A 17,090-nucleotide genomic window follows, 5' to 3' on the forward strand; every position below is an offset into this window, starting at 1 on the left:
TTGTAAAACATCGTCATCCAGTTCTATGTTTCACCGTGTTAGTCAACTTCACACCAACTCAGTGCCACCAGTTTTACCTATTTATGGAATATCATCGTTTACAGAGCTCCACCCGATGGTGGGCCGGTCAAACTGGCATCAGGAGGGAAGAAATTAAGTAAAAAATTTAATTGAATTAAAAAAAAAGGAGAAAGAAAGAAATTGAATAAAATGTCCATTATTCAGTGTAAGTAGTGAAGTATTACATTTTATTTTAAATAAGTGTAACACAGAAGATGTTTGTAGATGAAAAGTGAACAGCAAACCACAGACGGTCAACATAATGACCTCAAGCAAAGATTCCAACACATGTTGTCTGTGATGAAATCCTGGCAGGTTCTTCTTGTCCAAGGATCAACTCTTCCTTCATGTAGGTCACAAACAGCCACATTAAGGTGTTTCTGCCTCATGCAGGCGTGAAGCAGGTCTTTAACCCGATCAACAAAGACCTCCACCCGATCAACAAAGACCTCCACCGGATCAACAAAGACCTCCACCTAATCAACAAAGACCTCCACCCGATCAACAAAGACCCCACCCAATCAACAAAGATCTCCACCCAATCAACAAAGACCTCCACCCGATCAACACGGACCTCCACCCAATCAACAAGGACCTCCACCCGATCAGCGAGGACCCCCACCCAATCAACAAAGACCTCCACCTGATCAACAAAGACCTCCACCTGATCAACAAAGATCTCCACCTGATCAACAAAGATCTCCAAACGGTCAACAAGGACCTCCACCCGATCAACAAAGACCTCCACCTGGTCAACAAGGACCTCCACCCGATCAACAAAGACCTCCACCTGGTCAACAAGGAACCCCACCCAATCAACAAGGACCTCCACCCGATCAACAAAGACCTCCACCCGATCAACAAAGACCTCCACCTAATCAACAAAGACCTCCACCTGATAAACAAAGACCTCCACCCGATCAACAAAGACCTCCACCCGATCAACAAAGACCTCCACCTGATCAACAAAGACCTCCACCTGATCAACAAAGACCTCCAACTGGTCAACAAGGACCCCCACCCAATCAACAAGGACCTCCACCCGATCAACAAAGACCTTCACCCGATCAACAAGGACCTCCATCCGATCAACAAGGACCTCCACCCGATCAACACGGACCTCCACCCGATCAAACAAGGACCTCCACCAGATCAACAAGGACCTCCAACTGATCAACAAAGACCTCCACCCGATCAACAAGGACCTCCACCCGATCAACAAGGATCTCCACCCGATCAACAAAGACCTCCACCCGATCAACACGGACCTCTACCTGATCAACAAGGACCTCCACCTGATAAACAAAGACCTCCAACTGGTCAACAAGGACCTCCACCTGATCACCTGACCTCTGACTTCAGGCAGCTTGCCACTCAGGATGTCTGGTGTTTGAACCTTGAAAGCTTTGATCCAGATTAACATCTAACATTTGTCACAAGCTTAATGTCATGATTAACACATTTATCCTTTCAACCTCACCTATCAGCCTCTAGTTTCTTCTCCTCCTACTCTCCCTCCTCCAGCCTCATCTCCTATATATCCTATATATATATATATATCTCCTATATATCCTATATATATATATATATATATATGTTTTTTTTTTTTTTTTTTTTAACACATGCCTCATATAGCCGTCATTTCTCTGTTATGTTGGCGGGACGTGGAGAAGCAAGATGGAAAAGATGAGCTGGCTGGCTCTATGGATGGACATTAATGGAGCAACCCAGGGAAGTCGTCTCCGTGGAGAATGACACTGTTTTAAGCTGTTCCACACCTGCACTTTTTCCATTTTTTTTTTACATACCCTGCGTTCTACACCAACATGGCTGCTCTACCAGGTCATTTGTTGTCTCTGTTTGTGCAGCAGCTGCTTCCTCCCTCTCCTCTCATGTTGCTCCGTGAATCATGGCGGCTGTCGGTGATCAGCTGATCGGCTTTTCATGGATCAGCTGAGAAGGAGGAAACTAGTGTTCATGGTTCACACCGTCACATATTTACCCCAAAGTCTTGTTGTTGGCAGGACCTTCTCTTACAGTAACTGCTGGTGGTAGACAGGGTTTATACTCCAGCTATGCAGGGGTGGGTCTAGAAAAGTTTTGATGGGGGCCAGGAGCACTGACCAGGAAAAGGGGGCACAGATGAGACCTTTTTTAGGTCTAGATTTTATTAAATATTGAACTGATTATTACAACTAAAGTGATAATCTGATGTAAAAAAGTGAATAAAAACTAGTAAAACAAGCAGCCAATGATGTATTTTATCAGCAGGTTTTACTTTGGGTGAAGCTGCTGTAGGACTTTTATCACTGCTGCACAAACACGCTTCAATTATAAAATGAAAAACCTAAAAAATAAATAAATAAATAAATAAATAAATGATAATTGGAGTAAGTTATAGAAGTTAATTTATATGTCCATGTGTATACATTTCTATTTGTCTAGTAATCCTGACCACCTGAACTGAAATCCCAGCTATTGAGATATAAAATATATAAATTTATCCACTTGTCTTGTAAATGTTTCATATTTAAATAAAGAAAAGAAAAGAAAAGAAAAGAAAAGAAAAGAAAAGAAAAGAAAAGGCAACCTCACATGGACAAATTAGGCATCACAGTTACTTCAGTTAAAAAAAAAAAAGTAGTTCATGTCTTCTAAGCCATTTACATATTTACCTAACTAATACTGTGGGCCAGACCTCTGGTGGGCCAGTTTTGGCCCCTGTGCCATATGTTTGACACCCCTACTGGGCTAGACATTGTTGTTATTTGCAGATTGTCGAGACTCAGTCTTGTCTGTATGATGAATAAATGTGCTGGTCTCGTCTGGACCGGACTGACCTGCAGCGCTGGGGGCTTGACCCCCCACAGGCGTGTCCAAGGACCTCTGCCGCTTCTCTCGGTCCCGCTCTCTGCGGTGGTGGCAGCGGTGGTGGTGGTGATGGTGGTGGCTTCTCTCTGGGCGGGGTTTCTCCAAGGTGTGGTCCCCCAGGTTAACCTCCTGGGGCCGCTGTGGGGCCACGGTGGAGGCCGAGCGCTTCATGGGGCTGGCATCAGGGACACACTGAAGGAGGGGGGAGAAAAGGTTTCTCAGACCAGCACCAGACCAGACCAGACTGCCAGAATAACTGATTTAGCCACACGTTCACGCTTCCAGACCACACGCCCAACCATCCGTCACACCACAACGACTCGGTGTGTACATACAGCCAGAGGAATCCCCGGAGAGCGCCGTGATTGGCTCTGCTGGAGGCAGGAGACAGGAAGAGGAAGACTCACTATCAGCTCATATTTTCATGGTGAAATGTCTCAGTTTCATCATCTGATGTGTTGTTTATCTTCTACTGGGAATAAAACATGACTTGATGACTGTTTTGTTTTACATCTTACACCGAGACACTACTTTGGTGGACTTGGGTTGTAAAACGTTACCACAGAGGTTAGAAGCAGGTTTCCCATGTCACTGCGACACAAAGAGAAGCCTGATGTTTCCTGAGCTCAGATCAGAGGGAGAACAGAAGTGTGTTAAAGATAAACTAAGAAGCTCAGAGTTCATGATGCCCTGCATCACTCCCGTCTCACCCCAGCAGCAGTGATTGAATCGGCTGAAGGATTTCCTGCCCTGTGTTACAGAAGGTGAGACAGCAGGTCATGGTGGCAACCTAATGCCCTGCCTCCCTACATCCTTTCATTAATCCCCCACTCCAGATTCTCTTTCTTCCACAGTAACCCAATTACCATCTTCCTCCTGCGGTGAATCCTGAGCTCAAAGCCATTTGGAGCTGCTATCATCATTTTGGTTGGCAGCAGGAGAAAAACAAGCCTGGACAAACAGCTGGCGGCTGGCCAGGCTGTAATCACGTTAATGTGGACTTCTCCTCTGCTGGGAGCGCAGGATCAACATCTTTCCTCTCTGGACTGCGAGAGAAACACTCTGAAAACGCACCGATCGATCAGCATCACTCAGGAAATGAGCTGCTTCTTATATTTGTGTGGATGCTGGCTCATTTAGAGCCGGCGGAGCCGAGCGCCCTGCAGGCGTTTCTCCACAGATACGTTCTGAGAACGACCCCAACGCATTTATAAACCTTCTCCTCAAGTAGTTTCCAAAATGTATTTATCAAATAAATTTCAGTAGATGTTTATGATGCTCGTCTCATTAGAGATGAAGTCCAGAAGAAGCGACTGAGCTCCGCGTTTCAGCGTCATTCAGTCCACATTTACAGCAGCTGGGATGATGAAGATGAAGCTGAAGCTGTTACCTGGTGCTCAGCACTGAGTCGAGGCATGGAAGCAGCCCTGCCTTGGCTCTCCAGACCCGATCCAGGTGCAGGTATCGTGCTGCTGACGCTGGTCTCCATCTTCCTCATCTCCACCGACTCCTGGACACACACCAGGTGGACATCGCTGTGATTACTCAGCCATGAAAACACTCACAGCTGCATCAGGATCAGGAGTGTGTGGAGTCCATCATGGCCCCACGGGGCGAACGTGAGGCTTCATCAGGACGACTGCACAGATTTCTATAAGTGTTAAACCTGCACTGACTTATTCTGTGGTGCACGTTGGTCCAAGCAGACACGACCTACAGAGCGCCACGGTGTGTGTGGCAGCCGTCCTCGTGCACGTCTACATCATACAGCCTGAACCATGCAAGCACCTCAGACAAATCAGCTTTAGAGCTCTGCAGCATGGTTCTCAGGACCAGACTGAGGTCATTTTATCTGCTGTGGATGAGAACGGAGTCTCCACCCTAGTACCTCCAGACACCACCTGCACGTCGTCTCTGATCATGCCCACGTTAAGAGGAATGAACTCAACACAGACCTTAAATAAAATCTTAAAGTCAGCCATGCTTCCACCTGCAGTACCTGAACACTGACGCTGTTGGCCGTGTCCTCTGATGGACCCCTGGACATGGTCCTCTTTGCTCTGTTACGGGGGACTTTCTTTGGCTTCTCCTCCACCCAGGAGGACGACGGCTTGATTCTGGGATCATAACCGGGCCTGTAAGTCACAGAAGTAGCTTTTAACCACAAGTCAGCCATGTTGCTTCTCTCTACATGTCCAAAGAATTTTTATTCTTAACCCTTGTTAGTTAGTTCAGGTCTGACGTGATTTATGAAGAAAAAGCCGAAAATGTTTATGATGCACGAGGATTTTATAGCAGTTTTTTGTGGATGTACATTTTTGTCTTTGAGAGAGTTTCTGACATAAAAAATAAAAATGTAAAGCAGAACATTTTCTCTGATGGAAGAGATGGATTTTCCTAAAGAAGGAGCAGCGGAGTGATGAGGAATTTTAAACCAAAGACAAATGTTGGAATATTTTCTCAAACTTTCTAAACTCAGAATGTTTGTTTGTTTTTAAGTGTCTGTTAAATGACTTAAAAGATTTCATGAATTGTTTAATTGTTTTTGTATGTAACTAATGTTTTATCTGATTTTTGGATCATTTATTCATTCAGTAAATGTTTTGTATTTGAGAACAAAGAATCTGTTTTTCTGGGTCTCAGGAGGCTTGTTATGCGATAATAACGCCGTCGTCTTCCATCATTTTACAGTGAACCGGTTTCTAACGCACATCTGTCCGGGTGAAGGATGCTTTCTGCATCATCTTCTGGTCGTCTCAGTGTAGTGGAGTTACTGACCGGACCAGCTGTGAGATGCTCCTACGCAGCTTTTCCAGTCTTTTATTGGTAACGTCAAATAAAATCATGAGAAAATATTTATCACCTTCTATTGTTGATTTATTTTCTTTACCCTGTTTATAAACTGCCTGAAACTTCAGGTTTTGGGGATTTGACAGAGCATCTCTCAGTCTTTGAGAAAAGGTTTGCCCTTCGTTTTTGTAAGAAAATGATCTCTGATGATGCCTGAAGCTTTTGTTAAGTGTGAATGATCTGAGGTTTCATAGCGACGCGGTCGTGGAGCCAGACTGCAAACTGCACTGCGACCCTGAGCAACCGAGCTGAGGTTCGGCCATACTGGGACGTGTGGTTGCAGCCTTGACGTGTTGATGTTGTTGCCCCTGCGGGTCTGAACTTACAGCGAGCCTCCGTTGTTGATGGAGTTGGAGCTCGGTCCAGTCGGCGGCCGGGACTTTGGAGGGGATGTGGGCTGAATCGTGCTGTTTGACTGGTCTGTCTCCTGCATGTGAGGCAGAGGCAGCAACGGCTTAAAAAGAGCCCCGACCTTGCACTGTGGAGGAGAGACGCATGGCAGACATGCTCAGGACGTTCAGAGGCAGCAGGCAGAATATTGTTGGACCCAGGTCTAACAACGGGGGCTTGGCGCCTCCCAGGTGTGGACACTGGGGGAAGAATATTCATTTTTTGCAGCCATGCTGTGAAGTGGTGCATCTCTGTTTGTGGATGCAGAAACAAACATGCACCTACAGAGTGGATGTCCATGTTTAACTGGAGCTTTAATTTAGAAGAAACCCAACCATTCAGAGCTTTAGAAGGAGAACATTACGTTTGAAAGTGTTCGATAGATGTAGGAAATCCCCAGTAAATGACTTGTAGGTAAGTTCTTTTATTGCATGTGAATGCATGCAGGCATACAGCTCCAGTTTCTGTCTCTGTGTGCAAGGCACGTTCATGCAGATTTGCATGGCAGCATCCAGTGTGTGTGTGTCAGTGCATATCTTTGTGTTTGTGTGCTGATAAGCATCAGAGGTGTGGATGCTGTACCTGGGAGCCGGACGCTGTCTGCTGCTGCTGCAGCCTCAGTGCTCGATTCTGCTTGTAGTAATCGAAGATCATCAGAGCCGCGTAAACCTTCCCTACCGTCAGCTCGTTGGCTGAGGAGGAAGCACAGAACATGAACAATGAGGAGATTCTGCTGACTCACTACTCTCTTCAGTCCATCTCTGTCTGCCCGCTCATCTCATTTGAAGAAAAACAGATGCACATGGTGATCCCTTCCTTTTAATCACAGAGGGAACTAAATTAGACTTCTCAGGTAAAGAAAGGAAGCATCATGACTGAAAGGACGTGAAATGTAATTGCATCTGTTCTCAGTCCCATGCTGAAGTGATTGCATTACATGATGTCTGTAAAACTTAACAGCTGTTTGTTTGGCTACTAATCTGTTCAAGTACATCCAAAATCTTTCTACTGGCGTTCAATCTGCTCACCTGGAGACTTCTAAAGTCCACTGAGCTCATTGAGATGTCCATGGAAACATGGTGCATTATAACACTGAGAGCTAGCCTAAGGAGAACATGTGGTTAGCATCAGCGGTAACACCGGCTGTGGCATCCAAACTAGACCACGTAAAGCAGAGGTATCAAACTCTGGTGCTCGAGGGCCGGTATCCTGCAGGTTTTTATTGTTCCCTGATCCAACACACCTGACTGAAATTAATGGCTTATTGTGAAGAAGTTGACAAGAAGCTGTTGGATCCATTTGATTTTATTTAGGTGTGTTGGAGCAAAAAAAATAGCTAAAACCTGCAGGACAGCGGCCCTTGCAGAGCGGAGAACACCCCTGAAGTAAAGTGTTCCCCTTTAAAGGTGGGGGGACCCTTTTTGGTGGTGCAACAACTTAGCTGAACAGTTCACACAGCACAGGTAGAGTCCTGGATTCAATCTGCTGACTCAACAGCAGAATGTCGGTCGTGGTTTACACCAAACACACGTAGCAACGATGCTACAAAAACACCAAAATGCAAGCAGAATTGATGCAGGATATGCTGTGGTGGGCCTTAATCTTCCACCTGTCCCCACACCGGGAAGATTTTCCATGTGTTAGAAAAGTTGCATGAACAAATACAAGCAACAGGCTGCTACGCTGCATTAGCCTCATGCTAACAACTAGCTACGGGAGCTAATGTTTTTGCCTGCATGATGGAAATGTGTCTTCTCTGGATGTCAGAATTTATGCTAAACTGAAACAGAACGAGAACCCATCTGCTTTCACCAGGAAGTTCTAGACTTCCAAGATGTTCCTTGTTTTCATCTGCTTGGCGTGTAGAAGCTGGTCTAAAGCAGCAGAAAGTTCCAGATATAAAAAAATAGGATCTATGACATCACATAGACGAACCTTTTAGGGCGTCTAGAGCTAAACTCACATCTAAACTGGAAAAACAAGGTTTTGGCTTGTTTGACCTCTTGGTTGGAAATATCTGTGTGAGCCTGCGAAGGTCACATGACTGAATACAGGCTGTGATTGTAGAACACGACTCGTCCAGGAAATGAAATGAGACTTACGTTTGTGTGGCGTCACCAGCAGATCCATGGTCTTCTGAGAGAGGTTGGGCCACACTGTGGACAACTCTTTCTTTAACTCAGCGTCCAACAATCGCTGCGCTACCATTCCTGCAAACCACATCAGAACAAAACCCTCATCTGCAAGTTCACAGCAAGATAAACACGTCTTTTAAATAAAAAAAAAAACACATTTACAACACAAAGCAACAAACCAGTAAACGATCATTAACTCTTAAAACTCTAAATTTGTTTCTTTTGTAAATGTATGTAGAAGCTAAAATGATGTAAAATGAACGTATGAATAGATGTAGCAGCATAAAGGTCGACCAGAAGAAGAAAGCAGAATTTATTACTAACAGAACTTTGTAGAAATAACACACAGACCAACAGTGACCAAACCTTTTCTCATCTCATCGTTCTCTCAAGTCTTGGCTTTCAGGAGAAAAAATATTGTTTTTGAAACAAACACACAACAGAAACTATTTCCATGTTTCCACTTTTTCCTCATTTCCAGTTATTCCTGCTACTATTTACCTGCTATCCTCACTAAACCAACTCCAGCTCAGCTGCTTTGTGGCGCCACCGTGCATCAGAAACGTCTTCTTGGCTTTATTCCAGCCATAGAGGAGCATTATTTTTCTTCTTTTCACACACACATAGAACTTTCTGCTCACTGGTTGATCTTTGGCTGCTCCTGATTGGACGTTACCGTCAATCTAAGCTCTCTGATTGGTGGAAAGTCTGACAGGAAGCTGCTTCATCATCATGTCCAGGTCTAAATAGAGGTCTCTTAGCAACATAGTAGTGATGGTGATGTTTTTATGGTGAAATGTGATAAATAATGCTGTTATCATGGATCATTGTGGATTTACCAGATAGAGTCTCTGAATAAAACTACATTTAGTGGCTGGATTGTAAACCTCCTGGACCTGGAAAACTTCTGTAGATCAGCTAAAGGGTAAAATATCCATCACATTTACCCCACAGAGATACACACCACCGCTCCTGGTGGTGGAGGAGATAGACCTCGGGGAGATCTGGTGAAGTTTTAAGGGTTAAAAATCCAGATCTAAGCATGTTCCAACATTGAATGCATGAATATCTTTTTTTCCAGAGAAATGCTGCAACCTTAGACTTTTATTAGTGTTATTTCCTGTGTTGTAATAAAGGTGCAGCTTTCTGACCTGAGGCCAGTTTGATCTCCAGCGCCGTGCGAATCAGCGCCATCAGGGTGGAGGTGAAGTGAACGGTGTTGTCCTCTGCGATGGCCATGTTCATCTTGACGAGGCGCTGAGGAGAGGGTCAGGTGACTGAAGTTAGATTACAGCGACACATTTTCCTGATTAAAACATTAAATCCACCCAGAGAACTCAATCTGTGTGCTGCTGTGATACAGTCCCTCCGTTTACAGTTTGGTTTCTTAAGTTTGGCCGTATTGATAAAACATGATTTAGACTCAGTTTAGCACACAAAAAGCCTTCTCTACGATAACATACAGACAAACCAGACATTCACATTCACTGCTACTGGCTACAGTATGCGCTATGTTGCATGTCAAAGTGCACTGGTGCAAGACTGACATTGACCGAAAAGAAGGTGAGAGAAGGCATGTAACGCATAACCATGAAGGTGCTTCGACAGTCGCAGGAGCTCGACTCTGTGGTTGCCATCCTAGCAATCATCAACTTGGAGTTGAGGAGGCTGAATCAGCACATGAAGTGGCAGCTACCAATAAAAAGAGTCCATTCTACCAAGCTTGGTTAGCCGGAGGTGGTTTCACACAGCGCTAACTGCACCACCACCATGTCTACAGAATGTTGCTGTAAGAGTTGAGCTCCCCTGAACACAGAAAGCATTCACCTACATGTGCTGTCGGAGGCAGTGCAGAGAGTAAGAAAGACCAGAGTCAGAATGAGACGGGATGGAGAGCTGAGGGCCCGACACATACACCGACACGTGGAACTCATTTACATGTGATCACACACTCACCAGACGCTCACACCTGCACAGTTATCAGCAATACCTCCAACAAGGAGGGTAGAAGGAGAACCGAGGCCTTAACGGGCTTGTAGAAGGAATCTGAATAACTTAGAGTTTTTATTTAGATGTGTGTGTGGTGTTTAACTTCGCTTCAAGAAGCACGTTACAGTGTTCAGGTTGTCCTTTGTCCAGAAGTCCAGCAGCTTAACAGACTTATAACTACATGAAAACAAGAAAACCAGTGGAAAAAAAGAAAAGAAAAAACAAAAAAACAACTAAAGACTCGAAAAAAAAAGATTGATAAAATAATAAAACATGAATATACAAATAATTATAAATAACAACTCAAATCAAATAAAGCAAAAGCAGTAAATTTGCAGCAGGAAGCTTCAGTGGCTTAAATCATCGGCTCATCCCAAGAAAAAAATGTCTGTCAACCTCCGTCTCACTTTTGCTTCCTGGAAGGACAAAAACATGTAAAAAAAAAACATTTCCATGTAGTTGGTCCAGCCAATAAAAGAATCCCACAGTTTGATGGGAAGTCTCGGCTTTTCATGGCAGCTGGGGCCAGTCTCATCCGACCAGAGTTCCTTCTTTCACTTCAAGGAAAAAACTTTAAACGTGACTAAACTCCAAAGCTCAGCTCATTTAGTCCAGTCTGTGTCACGGAAGTCTTTTTATTAACTTGCTGATTGATGCTGTGAGTTGTGGTCGTCAGTGTTAAATCCATCAACACAAGTCCAAAATGTTGGGACATTGTAAGAAAATTAAATAAAAACCACTGCATGGACTCAGGAAGACTTCCAGAAACCACCGTCTGTGAACACAGTTCACCCTGAACTCCACAAATGCAGGTTAAAGCTCCATCATGCAGAGAAGAAGCCAGATGTGAACAGGATCCAGAACCAGCTTCTTCCATCTTCTCTGGACCAAAGCTCATTTAAAATGGTCTGAGGCAAAGTGGAAACCTGGATGAAGATGTGAACTAGTTTGTGGAAACATGGACGGCGTGTCCTGCAGACTAAAGAGGAGAGGGAGCATCCAGCTTGTTATCAGTGGACAGGTGAAAAGCTGCATCTCTGATGGGATGGGGCTGCATTAGTGCCTATGGCGTGGGCAGCTTCCACATCTGTGAAGCTCCATCAATGCTGAAAAGTACATGGAGGTTTTAGAGCAACATCTGCTCCCATTCAGACAACGTCTCTTTCAGGGAAGACCTTGCAGATTTCAGCAAGACGATGCTGAACCACATCCTGCATCCATCACAGCAGCATGGCTTCACAGGAGAAGAGTCCGGCTGCTGAACTGGCCTGCCTGCAGTCCAGACCTTTCACCAGTACACAACATCTGGAGCATCATGGAAGCAGAAATCCAGCAACCAAGGTCCAGGACTGTAGAGCAGCTAGAATCCTGCATCAGACCAGAATGGGAAAACATTCCTCTCCTAAAACTCCAGCACCTGGTCTCCTCACTTCCCAGATGTTTCCAGGTGTTTTAACGGGAATAAAACCTGAGTTGATGAGATCCTGTTTTTATTTACTTTTTTTAAATGGGGTTTGTAGATTACAGAGTTAAGTTTACAGAAGTAGGAGACCACACGTAAGAGGGTCAATATATTTAAAAAAAGGATTATCCTGACGTGTTTCTTTTGGCTCAAATATTACAGGCAGAGACAAGCACACACACACTTCCCATGGAGGATAGACTGGGATGACATGAGAAAGAATTAAAGGGAATGGCAGCAAACACAGACCCACAAACTGGAAAATACACAGGACAGAATATTTCTCCTACCAGAAAGCAACAGAAGCCACACACACATTAAACCTGCACACACGCACACACACACACACATAAAACACACTGCTCCACAAAATAAACCCAAATGGGGGTGTACCAGAACAAAAGAGAGCCATATACTGCATCAAGGTTATAAACTTAATCCCATCGTAGCTCAACTGTGTGATTACCATCAGTCGTGGTTTTAGCCCAAACAAGCAGCTACGCTGAGTGAAAACATAAAGACAGGAAATGTAGGCGCTTACACCAACATGTAAAAGGGCTGCAACACAAAGAAACCAGGGAACACTGCAGAGCACAGACACTGGCGTTGGCTCACGCCAAGAGGACAAAGGTTTGAGCACAGGGAAGAAGGTGGAGGAAGAGTACGGTCTACCTTGTAGGCGACTCTTGGTGGACATTTCTTTCCCAAACCTAAGGGTGGGGACATGTGGAGCAGCATCTGATACATATCGAGGTACTTGATACGGCCACTTCACAGGGTTGGAAATCAAACAAACAGAATGGAAACAGAGAAGGACATGGGGAATAAGAGGAGGAGAGGAGGAAAAAGGGAGGAAATAAACAGGAGAACAATGGAGAGGAAAAACAGAAATCTGTTGTCAATAGATTTCCTGGAGTGAGATGTAGGGTGGATGCCATCCTCGGCCGCGGTGTCGGGCACGGGGATGCATCGCTGTGGAGCTCAGGATCCCTGAGAGGAAACATGGGATGGAAGAGAGTGAGAGGGTAGAGAAGAAGGAAGGATGGATGGGCTGACCCAACACGCAGGATGCTGATGAGTTGAAAGAGAAATGGCCGCGTTGTAACGAGGATGTCTGCCTCGGCATGCTAGCAGACATCCCACCGGTGCTTCAACCAGGGTGCACGGAGACAAAGCTTTCAGTGCCGGCCTGAGCTCCTCTGCTTGGGCTCACAGCCTGGCTTTCCATTGGCAGATGTCTTCATAAAACACCAAATCCGCTAAATTTGATCTAGTTTCTGCTATGCTGACCTCCTTCACGTGTTGAGGTTTTAATGCTCTAGAATGAGAAATGTTCCAGACGTGAAAGCCAGCACGCCAGCAGGACAAGGCCATGGCTTTGAAAGCTTTGTTTCCTCTCCGGCATCATTAACCAAAGCCAGACAGTTTGGAGGGGTGGGTGCTAGTGTAGAGGTGATTTCATTGGTGCACAGCCATTCAATTAAAACGTCGCTTGGCATAGAGGTACACAAAGCACCCTAGTGAGAGAAATGTCTGGTAATTGCAAACCTTGTATGCTACCCTATTAGGGCAGTTCTTCCCTAAGCCAAGGGGGGGTGAGATAACACGTAACAAATTGTACATATCCTTATAGGAAATCCGTCCGCTGCGGAAAAGAACAAGCACATAAATAAACAAACGTTCAGGACAGCTTGAAGTTAAATAATGTTCATCAGTGGGCTCACTGCATACAACAAGGTAAAGAACGAGGCCTGGGTACGAGGCCTCGCTCAGTCTCCTTAGTCACAAACGGAGAAGAGAGACGTAAGGATGTCATGATGTTTATTCCCTCCACCTTTACTCTGAGGCCCAGACGGAGGCGGGAACATACCAAGCAGCCGGGTCGTACTCGGCCCAAACCCGGATAAACTCATCCAGATGATGAGGCCCCAGGATGGAGGAGTCCCTGGTGAGGTACTCGAAGTTATCCATGATGACAGCCACAAAAAGGTTCAGCATCTGGAACACAGAGTGGAGGAAATCCCCAGTAAGAGTCGGTCAGCTGTGCTACATGAAACCCTAAAGCAAGGCTGTCCAAAGTCGGCCCTGTTGGGCCAGTTCCTGCAGGTTTTCAGTGTTTCCCTGATCCAACACACCTGGCTCAAATTACAAGAATCCAACAGCCTATGAAGCTCTGCACAATGACTCATTCATTTGAGTCAGGTATGTTGGAGCAGGGAAACATAGAAAACCTACAGGTAGAGTCCTGCACGGGTCCATTTTAACCAAGCTGCACCTGCCTGAACCTGTTAGGATGATTACCAACCCCGACCCGTCACCAAACCCGGTCCAGATTTCTACCAGTGAAAACTGAACCCAGGCCGACGAAGTATAACCTGATCAAGCCCAGCTCCAACCGCATAAGAGAGGCAACGAGAGGAACCAGCCTGGACCTGGATCTGCCTCAATAACTGTGTTTAATATGTTGGTCTAGCATAGCGTGTGCTGAATGTGTTCCTGACTGCAGGAAAATCCTTCACATCTGGGTTATTTTTGGTCATTACAACTGGTCAAACCCTGAAATGGATCCAGGTTACTTCAGGGTTCCTCATGAAGTCAGACCAGTCAGACCGTGTCCGAGTTTTCAGCGATCGCCTGGTTAAAGGTTTGGAAATCACTTTCCTTCAGCTGGTTTTGGTCCTTCTCTGTTAGCTGACCAGATGTTGAGGATAAACTAAAGATCACGAGACAATAAAAGCTGTAACACATGAGTTTAAGCTCATTTTAACTTGAGCTAATGGTTTAGCTTCATCCACTAGGATGTCCTGTAGGCTGGACTCCTACCAAGATCTAGATCATGATAGAGTCAAGCAGCCAAATAACGTAGCAGCGACTATGAAATTACCAAACTTTGTACTTCCAGAAGCAGAAACTATGCAGGATTTATTGTGAAGGGTCTTCATCCTGACTGCTTCCATCAGCAGCCGATAGTTCCAGATTTCAGGAACTTAACTGACGGAAATTTCTCTGATTCAAAGATTTAATCTGTCCTGGAAAAGATAAAAGTTCTATGAGATCGCATAAGCCAACAAGGAATCTAGACCTGATCTTACATCTAAACTAGTGATGTCACGGTTACTTAATTTCCCAATTAATCCCGTTATTAAACACCACGATTAATTAAATTTATAAGGAGTCTTCATGTGGTTTTACACATTTATAATGATGGGAAATTAATTAACACAAAATAATTGTAACAATCATAAAATCATGATTATTTCGTTGACAATAATCATACAAGGAAACTGCTGCCGTGACGTCCCAACTCTAAACTTCCCCTCCAAATGAGCCATGTTAGTTTGTCTGAGCACCACTTCGTTCATGGAATACAAGCAATGATCCTGACTCTGCTAATTAATGCTCCAGCTTTAGTTAGCTGAGGTCAGCTGGGGTCAGAAGTGGACATTACATCCTGAGTTACGGCACGCTGCCTGAACGTTGCTGCGTTTCAGTACTGACCAGGAAGGAGCAGAGGAAGATGAAGGAGACAAAGTAGAAGTAGGCAAAGTCACTGCCGCACTCCTTCCCATGAGTTCCCGATCGCTCATCACAGGCCCGGTGGCTCAGACATGACAGCATGATCTCATGCCAGGCCTCTCCGGTCGCACTCCTGATCCACAGAAAAACACAGACAGAAGAGCTTTGCCTGAAGGGTTGCAAAAATCATCCATTTCTAATCGAATAAAGAAAGAAAATCCAAAGACAAAAAGGTGCTGCAACAACTGAGTTAAATGATGAATTTACGCTGCAGCTCAATATTCTGCCTTTCGTGGTTAAAGTTGTGGCTCTCATGCAAAAACAAACACTGAAAATCACTGGTTTAAGCTAATCTACTGTCCTAAATGATTACATTAGCTCAACCTCTGGCTAGTCCCGGCTGTCTTCTAGTCAGTGATTTATGGAAAAATGTTTTATGAGAGTCATGATGAGACATGCTAAAGCTATTTGTACCTGAACAGCAGCATGAGAGCCTGGAGGAACGTGCGGAAGTTGTTGTGGTGATTGATGGCTGTGTCTTCATTCAGGTCAATGTTGCCAAACACCTAAAACAGAGTCGGGGAAATGGATCAGTCGTGTCCCACCAACGCTGCTTTCAGGTCGCGACATTTTCTGCTGTATCACTGTTTCTGTGACCACAGCCTCACACACCTGCATCCCGATGATGGCGTAAATGAAGAACAGCATGGCGATCAGCAGGCAGACATAAGGCAGGGCCTGAAGGGAACAACAGCAAAGCAAAACACACTTCATTATTCATATCCACTGTGTGTGTTTGTGTCAAAGTAAACTAATGTGTTCATTTGGAAAGTATTCCTTTAATGCATCACCATGTAGAAGACTTATTTATGCCTAGCAGGCATAACTCTGCCGCCCACCCACCCCCACAGTGTGGGTACCACTGGTGTAAGGGTAGTTTAAAGGGGACACGGGCCTCCCAACGCACAGAGAGGATCAGGATCTTCCTCTCCAGGTAAGTGGTTCCCCGTTTAAATAGAGAAGAATAGATATCGTTCAAGACAGATATGAACTGATGGGTTTGGTGTAAGACCTTGAGTCAGACTTGCCTGCACCTGAGTTCAATGACTAACTTTTACGAAGTAGGAGCTCCTCTAAATGAAAAGGAGTTAATCTGAGGCCCTGAAAGGTACCAGCAAAGCATAGCACACTCCATCAATATAATTCTGTGTTTGGAGTTTAATTATGGGGTACAGAGTGTAGATTGTTGAAGAAAAAAAAGAGTTTTTATTATTTTAGCACAAGGCTGAGACATAAAGGTAAAAAACCGAAGGGGGTCTGAATACTTTCATAATGCAGCATATGTATAAGTACCTTGAAAGATTGGACGAAGGTCCACAGTAGGATGCGGATGGTGTAGCCCTGCCTCAGTAGTTTAATGAGTCGAGCAGCTCTGAAGAGCCTCAGGAAGCTCAGATTCAGCAGCCTGTCCTGTTAAACACAGACAGGACACGGATCAACCACGAATCATCTCATCATCAGTAATAAAAGCCTCTTCAGCTGCTTTAAACCAGACAAAATAACAGACCGAATGTAATTACAGTTGGGTCACCAAGGTTTGTCCACTAGCTTGAAACCACTTTTTTATCACTATACTTTGTCCTTCAATCACCGTCTGCATCACTTGTTTTACGAGCCAATCCTGAGGAACTGAGTTCATCTTACAAACAGAATCTTAGATTACATGATACTTAGGCCTATCTACTGTTCACTTCCAACTTAATTTAATTTTTCATCTGAATTTGGGCTAAATTAAAAAATGAATAGTAAATAATTCA

General features: G+C 44.7%; 1 protein-coding gene across 1 annotated transcript in view; it reads right to left on the reverse strand.

Moving 5' to 3' along the window:
• cacna1ba (calcium channel, voltage-dependent, N type, alpha 1B subunit, a) overlaps window positions 1-17,090 on the reverse strand; it is a 112,691-nt gene that overhangs the window by 5,310 nt on the left and 90,291 nt on the right. Inside the window, exons 34-47 of the mRNA XM_041998873.1 lie at window positions 16,627-16,743; window positions 15,946-16,011; window positions 15,748-15,839; window positions 15,256-15,406; window positions 13,628-13,755; window positions 12,430-12,526; window positions 9,458-9,563; window positions 8,274-8,381; window positions 6,754-6,863; window positions 6,108-6,259; window positions 4,931-5,066; window positions 4,322-4,441; window positions 3,267-3,305; window positions 2,901-3,123 (exon numbers count right to left, since the gene is read on the reverse strand). Of these exons, the coding sequence (XP_041854807.1) occupies window positions 2,901-3,123; window positions 3,267-3,305; window positions 4,322-4,441; window positions 4,931-5,066; window positions 6,108-6,259; window positions 6,754-6,863; window positions 8,274-8,381; window positions 9,458-9,563; window positions 12,430-12,526; window positions 13,628-13,755; window positions 15,256-15,406; window positions 15,748-15,839; window positions 15,946-16,011; window positions 16,627-16,743 (1,645 nt within the window). The remainder of the gene's footprint in view (window positions 1-2,900; window positions 3,124-3,266; window positions 3,306-4,321; window positions 4,442-4,930; window positions 5,067-6,107; window positions 6,260-6,753; window positions 6,864-8,273; window positions 8,382-9,457; window positions 9,564-12,429; window positions 12,527-13,627; window positions 13,756-15,255; window positions 15,407-15,747; window positions 15,840-15,945; window positions 16,012-16,626; window positions 16,744-17,090) is intronic.

Source organism: Melanotaenia boesemani, chromosome 11 (assembly GCF_017639745.1).
Source record: "Melanotaenia boesemani isolate fMelBoe1 chromosome 11, fMelBoe1.pri, whole genome shotgun sequence".
In the NCBI taxonomy this organism is placed as follows: Eukaryota; Metazoa; Chordata; class Actinopteri; order Atheriniformes; family Melanotaeniidae; genus Melanotaenia; species Melanotaenia boesemani.